The 9,400-nt window shown below is 46.8% G+C and overlaps 1 protein-coding gene and 1 pseudogene across 2 annotated transcripts in view; one reads left to right on the forward strand and one right to left on the reverse strand.

Annotated features, from left to right (window-relative positions):
- Positions 1-1,523: 1,523 nt before the first annotated feature.
- Positions 1,524-2,254, reverse strand: LOC110322027 (annotated as a pseudogene).
- A 5,154-nt stretch (positions 2,255-7,408) lies between these two features.
- Nmnat2 (nicotinamide nucleotide adenylyltransferase 2) overlaps positions 7,409-9,400 on the forward strand; it is a 167,913-nt gene continuing 165,921 nt past the window's right edge. For both annotated transcript variants that reach the window (XR_003843909.1, XM_021198695.2), the window contains exon 1: positions 7,409-7,690. Coding sequence is in view for 1 of the 2 variants with exons in the window: in XM_021198695.2 (XP_021054354.1) it covers positions 7,606-7,690 (85 nt within the window). In the remaining variant the exon portion in view is untranslated. The remainder of the gene's footprint in view (positions 7,691-9,400) is intronic.

Genomic DNA, 9,400 nt, shown 5'->3' on the forward strand with positions numbered 1-9,400 from the left:
TGAGTTCCAGGACAGCCAGGGCTATACAGAGAAACCCTGTCTCGAAAAAGCAAAAACAAAAACAAAAAACTGATGACCAGATTTTAAATTTAAGAACATAGTTCATTTGTGAAATGGGATTTGAACCATTAGAAAAATTGATAGGTCATGAGTGAGCTCTGAGGTGAAGTTTGGAGCTGGAGAATATTGCTATAGGAATACTTTACCACATGGATGAAATAATAGTGTTTGCTTGTGGAGAAACAGGGCGTGGGTGTGGGTGTGGGGGTGGAGGTGGTGACAATCCTGTTAGCCTTTCCCATGCACAGAAGTCCCATAAAGGAAAGGGTACCACTCCAGAGACCCTTAAATGTCATGGCTTTCTCAGAATCATATTTTCCTTTCTACGCATTCAGTGTGTGCCCTGATCCCAGGAACTGAGCGAGCCCCATTTTGAGTATATCTGTTTGCTCTCATTGCAAGAGATGATCCCTAGTATCATTCTGGCAGTCAGCTCCATAAACATGGAATTATTTGTTATGAGAATGTGCAATCAGCCTGGAGAGATGGCACATGCTGCCCTCTCAGAGGAACAGGATACAGTTTCCAGCTCCCAGGGCAGGCCGCTCCTAAAGACCTGCTCCGCCAGGAGGATCTGACGCCTCTGGGCCTCCATAGGCACCAGCACTCACACGCACAAATATGCACACATACACAATTTAGTAATTAAGAATAAAGTAAACCTTAAGAAACAATTTGAAAAGGGAAAATGTATAACAATTTTTAATAGATAAATAAGGAGAGAAATGAGTGTGCGTGAGCTGACTTTACCCATGCATATTTCATGCCAAACTTAATGGACATATAAGCCTGCCCGCCAGAGTCAGGGTTTAGAGTGGGGGAAGTGCTGGGTGAATGAGCTTCCTGGAGCCATTTGGAGGCCCACCTGTTTGGAATGGACCGCAAGGTGCAGGCAATGAGTGAGTGACTGACTGGCTCCTCTTCAGCCTAAAGCAATTCCCAGCTGCCAGAAAGTTGAAATATTAGAGCAAATTATACCACCTAAGTTAAAATAAGTGCCTGAAGAACAGAGCACTATAAATATGAATATACATTCATTATGCAAGAAGCGGCATCCCTAATTCTATATTTTCCCCATTTCTGTATCTTAATAACCACTGTTGAAATCACTGTTACCGTTAATGTCTTCGGCTACCTACTTCCCCTGGTTGAGGCACAAATTTTTGGCACATCCTCAAAGCCATTCCCTTCTGAGTGTTTCTTCCAGAAGCATCCTTTATAGCTATCAATAGAAAAAAGCCACTTAAAAAAACCATAGGTGTTTTATATCTTAGAATTTTGCAATCTGGCGTAACACTGACAATATGCCTCCAGCAAACCCAAATCAACAAACAAAAAGCAAACTACTCCTTACTCACTTTTCTGACTCACATTGCAATTCACAGAGCATGCAGTGTAGTGCCCAACTTATGGCTGATAATGGGAAATTGTTTGTTTGTTTGTTTGTTTTAAACAGACTTAATTCATTTATTTTTCCTGTATAAAAACCCTATGTGGTAGCCACAGCTGGAGCCTGGGTCCTCTGAACAGACTCTGGTGTGGGTTTTCATAAGATGATCAGTGAATTCCTGATAAGGAGTCTTGTGAACACAGTCTCTTTCCAGAGGCCAGGGGTCAGGTAGCTGTAGGTCTTGGAGATGACATCAAAGGTGGCCTTGGCAAAGTTGCCCAGGGTGGCAGTGCAGCGTCTGTAGCCGTTGTCTATACCTGCCATCATCGGTAGCTTCTTGGGCACAGGATCAGAGACCATGCCTAGTGCCTCTGGGGGGGGGGGGCAGGGATGAGACGCACCAGCACAGAGCCACAGCGGCCTGTCACCTTGCATGAAACAGTGTGGGACTTGCCAGTCTTGTTCCCCCAGTAGCCTCTCCGCACAGGGACAGCAGAAAGCTTGGCCAAAGATAATGGCCGCTCAGATGCCAGTGCTAACCTCTTAACACCAAGACCAACATGACCATGGTAGTCCCCCAAAGCAACAAAAGCCTCGAACCTGATCCGCTGGCCAGCCCGAGTCTGCTTCTGCACTGGCATGATTTCCTTTAGGGAAAAAGCCAATGATCTCAGTCTCCTTAATGGGCAGGAAAAACAGGTAGATCTCCTCCAAGGAATCGATCTTCATGTCGGCCCAGCTTGGCGACGGGGATCCACTCCTTGTCTTCAACTTTACCTCCAGGAACTCTGTGGCCTCGACCATGGTCCTGGTGGTAAGACCGGTGTTGCTGCTGGAATCCTCCCAGGAAGCCACAGTGGCCTCCTAATCCTGGACCCTGGGGACCTCCGGGCCCTCCCGCTGCACCGGCATTATCCCCCACTTGGTGTTTTCCTGAAGAAGCATGCGAAATTATTTTTAATGTGTTTATCTGGCAGGATCTAGGCAATCCTACTACATGTTATAGTAGTTATTTCAACAACCTAGAAATAGGTACCATTCCACTTGAGAAAATAAAGGGTTAGTGACGAAGGATTTGCCCAAAGCCATATAATTAGCAAGTGGCTGAGTCAGCCAGCCAGCTAGCTGCATCCTACAGTCTATGTTTTCCCTTTCCTTGTTTTCTAGGTAGAGTTTCATCCATCCCGAGCTGGCCTAAGCTCTGCACCCAGCATGTATACCACACTCAGTTTACATCATGCTCAGGGAGCAAAGCCAGCATTCACGCACCCAGCATGGGAATCCTACCAACTGAGTTCCATCCTTAGCCCCAGCCTCTGCATCTTCACAGTCTATCTCACAGACCTTATTAGGTATATATGAATATGTGCAAGAATAGGAAGAGTGAGCAGGGCGGTGGTGGCGCACGCCTTTAGTCCCAGCACTTGTTAGGCAGAGGCAGGCGGATTTCTGAGTTCAAGGCCAGCCTGGTCTACAAAGTGAATTCCAGGACAGCAAGGGCTACACAGAGAAACCCTTGTCTCGAAAAACAAAAACAAAAACAAAAACAAAAACAAAAACAAAAACAAAAAAAAAAAGAAAAGAAAAGAAAAAAAGAATAGGAAGAGTGAAAGAGACTAGTACAGAGCCAGCGAGATGACAAGGGTGTTTACCAGAAGCCTGATGAGCTGAGCTCTACCCCCAGAACCCACATGGTAGACAAAAGAGAACTCACCCCCACAAGCTGTCCCTTGGTTTCTACGTGCACACCTTGCCTCTCCCCAGTAAATAAATGCAAACTGTTAATTATTTATAAAAGGTACTTTAAATTGAAAAGAGACAGTACCAGGTTCACACTCTTAAGTTTAGAATCTAAAACTGTTACTTAACGCATAGCCTACAAGACTGAAAATGTATTTATTGAACTGTACTATAAACGTGCTTTCTGGGGGGCTAAAGAGTTGGCTCAGCAATTTAAAGCACTGAGTGCTCTTTGCAGAGGACCCAGGTTCGATTCCCAACATCCACACAGTGGTTCACAGTAGACCGTAACATCTGTTCCAGGGCATCTGATACCCTCTCGTGATCTCTACAGGGATCAGGTACACATAGGGTGAACAGACATACATGCAAGGCAAAAGCAGACAGATCTCTGTGAGTTCAAGTCCAGTCTGGTCTACAAAGTGAGTTCTAGGATAGCCAGGGCTACACCCTGAGATCTTGTCTCCATAAAAATAAAACCAATACCAAAACCAAACGCTTCCCTCCAGCCTCTGCTAAACGGTCAGCATCCACTCAGTGTTCTACCTACAACACCAGTGAGCAGCGCATCTTTGTGTCTTGGGAGGTACTATTATCTTTATTTTTAAAATGTGGTCGAGGACCAATAGATGCCTCATCTGGAAAAGGTACTTTCCATACAAGCCTGGGAATTTGAATTTGATCCTTGAACCCACAGAAAGGTAGAAGGAGGGAACTAATTTTAACCACATACCACCACCACCATCGTCATCATCGTCGTCATCATCATATCATATAATGAAACGGAAGCTGGACATAGCAGCTCATGCCTGTAATCCCAGCACTTGAGAACTGGAGGCAGCAGAATCAGGAGATTAAGATTATCCATCCTCAGATCCACCACAGTTCAAGGCGAGCTTGAATTACACTATCCCCCTGCTCTCCTCCAAAAACAATTGGAAAGAAAGGTAAAAGAGAAAAGAGGGAAACAAACAAAAATTGAGCTAAACCAAATGTCCAAATGTTATTGCTCTGGCACAGAAAGAAGAGACGAGGTACTGGATGCAGCACCAAGACTTTGATCAGAACTACCAGTGGGCTGGGCGTGGTGGCACACGCCTTTAATCCCAGCACTTGGGAGGCAGAGGCAGGCGGATTTCTGAGTTCGAGGCCAGCCTGGTCTACAAAGTGAGTTCCAGGACAGCCAGGGCTACACAGAGAAACCCTGTCTCGAAAAACCAAAAAAAAAAAAAAAAAAAAAAAAAAAACTACCAGTGGGTGCAGCTGGCTTGGAACATAACGGCTGTCTGAACTCAAGACTATTCATTTCCCTGTGCCTCTCTCTGTAGCTCTCTAAAATGGGATGCACTTAGAGACTATGTGAAGTGAATTAAACAGTACATAGTCCCAGGCTTTCTGGATGTATAATGAACGTAGCCACTGCTATTACTTTGTTAGGCTATGGGATGATTCTGAGGGGTCTCCTGTCCGTTCTCTGTATCTGCTTCTCCCTAGGTGACCTCATTCGATCCCATGACTTTAAAAATAATCTATACTAGCGACTCCAAAATACATGGCTCCTGCCAAACCAATCTATGCAAATGTGAGCCAGCTCATGTCACTTTTCTCTTCGAAATCACTGCTAAGCCTTCCCATCTCGCTGGCCAAAACAACCGGAGCCCCACCGAGAGCCTGCGAGGCTCCGCACACCCTGTCCTACTTTGCGGATCATTCCTCAACTCTTTCTGTTTTCCTTCCTTTTCAGCCACCCTGCAGCTGTATGTTGAACACTCCTATAGGGTCTTGTCTCTCAGACCCTTTCTACTTCCTATTCTGCCTAGTATGCCCATCCCCAAAGGTTCATGCCACGTGACCCTTTCTGTGACTGAAGTTCCTACTCAGACACTGTCTCAACAAAGAGCCTGCCTGCCCCTGACCACCTCGAAAGAGGACTGATTCTTTCCTTGCTTTATGTTTCTAGATATTCCGATTACTAATGCAACTATTCATTTTTTTAATTGTCTGTTGTTTTTGCCTAGAGTGTGAATTGAATTAAAGCAGCAACCTCATCTTGTTCACAACCCTTAAGTCAGTTAGTGCTTGGTATATGGCAGGCATTCAATAAATATTTATTGCTTAATTATAATTATGTTAATTGCCCAGCTTCTAACATCTCTTCCTCTTTCTACCCCACCCATTTGCATCTTGTGTTAAAGAAGACACAAACTTCTGTATGAATTACACTGGCTCTTTTTTTTTTTTTTTAAACAATTTTTTTTAATCTTTAAGATTTATTTATTTATTATATGTAAGTACACTGTAGCTATCTTCAGACACTCCAGAAGAGGGAGTCAGATCTTGTTATAGATGGCTATGAGCCACCATGTGGTTGCTGGGATTTGAACTCTGGACCTTCGGAAGAACAGCCGGGTGCTCTTACCCACTGAGCCATCTCACCAGCCCTACACTGGCTCTTAAGACTCTTACATTGAAACCAGAAACTTTGGGGTCAGTACTTTGGCTTATCGGGTAAAGCAGATGTCACCCAGGCTGATGACCTGAGTACTATCCCAGGGACCCACACTCAGAGAGGAGAGGAATGAGAGCTGCAGGTTGTCCTCTGAGCTTTGTGGGAGTACTATAATGTTTGTGGTGTGTGTGTGTGTGTGTGTGTATACAGTTGCACACATACAAAGTAATAAACTAGAAAATTTCTCCACAGTAGGAATTGATTTACTATTCAGCAAAAATTAAGAAATATGCACTGCATGCCTGCTACAAACTCTTAGATAAGAAATAAGGAGCGGTGCTAGTACAGTGGCTGAACAGACAAAGGTACTCACTACCAAGGTTGATGGCCTGGGTTCAACCCCCAGAACCCACAATGCAGAGAGAGAGAGAGAGCTGACTCTTGCAAGAACTGTTAGTGACAAGTAGTCCAAGAAAGCAATACTTGTGCTTCTGACTCATGAAGCTAATTACTGGCTCTGTAATGCATCCAAACAGAGCAGTTGACTGGTCTTCAAACCTTTCCTTTCCCCTATTCATTTTTCAGAGTCTTAGCCCATTCATTTACTAAACTCAAATTTTAAGGTGTTTTCCCAAACCTCTCTATATCCCATCCATCTGCAAAGACTAAAAGCTACAAAATCTATATCTATCCTGCCTTGCCTCATCTCCCTGCTACTGACTCTCTACACCCATAAGTCCCAGGACAGGACCACCTGCCTACGGCTGCCAAATTTCTCCTACATTCTTGTTTTCCCCTTGGTTCTTTTCCTCCCAACAGTCAGAGATGTCATAAAAATGTCAATTACATGGTGCTCTCTGTTTAAGGATTTCAATGGTCTCCTTTTGTTATTCCACTGTAAGTTAGTGACTCAAAAACTTCTGGTCCATTATCCTAGTCCTGGGTGATGACAGGGTGCACACTTCTCTACTACTGTTTGCCCACCTGTTCAGGACTTCTGGTTATATGGCCCTCCTTTCATGTTCACCAGCACAGGAAGCCTGTGCCCAGGTCTCTGTACCAACAACTTTTTGTCTAAATAGGCCCGCCTTAAATGCCGTTTAAGCCAGAGAGGCCTTCTGAGATTCTGTCCAATCTGCTCTGTCCGAGAGTGAGTTAATTCAGTTATCATGCAGGGTCCACAGCAGCATCCAATAGAGTGAGCATCAAGAAATAAGCATAGAGTGGTGACTGACTCAACTTGGACAGCTGATATAGGAATTTCGTAATACCTAGCCTTACTAATTCCTCATTCATATCCGCCCAAACCCATAATTCAACCCACACAAAGGACCAACATTAGCAGAAGCGCTTTCTTAGTAACCACAGGTCAAGATTTGGATTTCAGTCAATAGTTTAGAATCACTAAATAAGGGAGGAGAACAAAACAAAAAAATCCGAAATGAACACTATTGAAAAGAAAGCTTATCATTTGTCACTTAAAATATTAAAGCTCATGAGAAAGAAAATTCATAAAATCAAACCTTTTTAAAGTCGGATATGTTAGAGAATATAGACAGGGAGAGAAAAAGTGAGACAGGAAAACGAAATTTGACAGAGAGAACATAACCAGAAACCACGCTGTAAGGATGCAAGGGTACCACTCCTTTCCTTGTAGATAAACTAAGATGCAGTGAAGTGGGGTAGAAACGATAGGGTCAGGCACCAGGACCAATGACGCAAAAGAAGCTAGAGAGGAAGTAGGGCTAAGCAGAGTCAAGGGGAGAGCAATACAAAAGCAGCCTTGGATCGAGCCGGAGTGGCAAGCGTTAAAGGGAGGCGGGGAGTGACGCGGTTTGCGTCTAGAGCGGCTCCTTGGAGTCCACAGCATCCACCGCCGAGCCTCGCCTTCCTTTCTCCGTCTGCAGACATATCGAGACACAAAAAGAGGCAACCCCTGGATCAGTGCGAGGGACCTAATCCCATCATGACCGAGACCACAAAGACCCACGTTATCCTGCTGGCCTGCGGCAGCTTCAATCCCATCACTAAAGGACACATTCAGATGTTCGGTGAGTCCTCCCGCCCACCCCGGAGGCTGCTTCCGCTGCTCTACTCTCGCCAATATCAGGGTTTTCCAAGGCGATTGAGCAGGAAGGCGTGCGCCCCTCCGGAGGGGTGCGCCGGCTGATCAGGCTGGTGCCAGGTCAGTCCCAGCTATCCCCGCTAGCACGAGCCGACGCAAACTGCGTTTTTTCCAGCCTTCTCTAGCCTGGGGCCAGATCGCCTCGCCGAGGGCCAGGGATGGGGGAGGTGCGGGGCTGGGGGGTGAGTCTCCTCTGGGGCGGGGTGGGGGCTCCAGGTTAGAGCCCTGGAGTACGGCGGTTTGAGTACTTGGCGGGCAAGGGTGGGGATAGGGGCAGAGATTGGGGTGGGAAGAAGGAAGGAGAGGGGCTGGAGATAACGTGCTGTTTGTTTAGGATGGGCAGAAAGCTCGAAGGAGTTAAATGTGCCTCGGAGACACAAACACTCGCACACGACACACCAGTGGCAGGGACTGGGGCTTCAAGGAGATTACTACTGGGCTTGGCTGGCGGCTCCCGGAGGCTCAACGGACAATGTTTGGAGATTGTAGCTTTGGTGGCCCAGAGCGATGGATGTTGGCTAATGGCGAGGGAGGGGTACCACTGCCCCGCCGAGGTTTGGCTCAGGCTGCCTTGGAAAGGGGAGGGGGCGGGGCGACTGCTTCGGGAGGTGGTCCACGAGCCGGCGAGATGGATCCCGGCCCAAGTTGGCCAAGGTTCTGCCCAGGGCGGTGATGACAACCGGCATCCTTGCAGTGTGAGTGTGAAGATGGATGTTTGGATGTGCTAGAGAGCTCGTGTGTGGGGTAGGGACGTGTCTTCACTAGTTTGTTTTTTGAGGTTCGGGACGTACAGCGAGAGGGGGAAAGATCCGGCGTCTGGGTGCGTGCATAAGGTCCAGCAGAGAGGCAGGAAAGAGGTGATTGTCCACGCAGGTTGAAATTTCTCGCCGCCGGTGCGGAAGCCACGCGGCTGGGAGACTGCTGCTTTAGGACCCAAAGGCGCAGGGTGTGTGCGCGTTTAGACCCCCGAGAGGGGGACGCGGGGTCACTTTAAAAGCAGAAATTGAGAAGTTAGAAGTTGGGGTGCTTTTTTTTTCCCCTGGGACTCAAGGAAATGAGTAAGGAGAGCCAGGGCTCCGAGGATGGCAGAAGGGCAAGGGTGAGAGTCCCTGACCCGGCCCTGCGGTGAGGCGCTCTCCACAGGCGGTGGTGCTGAAACGCAGAGCGCTGCTACTGGCTGCGGGCACACGTGTTTGCCCAGGTCTGGAGGACAGCCAGAGCTTTCCTAGGCTGTTTAATGAAAGCCACAGCATATCCGTGAAGACCACCCCAAATGCATAAGTCAAAAACTCTTGCCTCTGATCCGAAACGATGAATCTGCACCGGGCCCGACGGCTAACAGGACAACATTATAAACAGGACAGGTCCTTTCCGCTTTATTCTATAAGCTTTTAAAAGTGTTTATTCAGAAATGTCGCCAACTTGCCTGTTAAACAGGGTGCATTGTTCCAGCATTAAGGTAAACCAACAGCAAGGTAGGCCACCTCCCCAATCTTCTGAAGTAGCAGCAACCTGGGCAGCCACCACTTTTAACCTTCTTGTGAGCCCGGTGCCTTCTCTTTTACTCTTCCTCCTCGTCGCTCATTTTTCCGTTGGCAGTCTTTTTTTTTTTTTTTTTTTTTTTTTTTTTTTTTTT

The sequence above is a fragment of the Mus pahari genome, chromosome 5 (genome assembly GCF_900095145.1).
Source record: "Mus pahari chromosome 5, PAHARI_EIJ_v1.1, whole genome shotgun sequence".
NCBI lineage: Eukaryota > Metazoa > Chordata > Mammalia > Rodentia > Muridae > Mus > Mus pahari.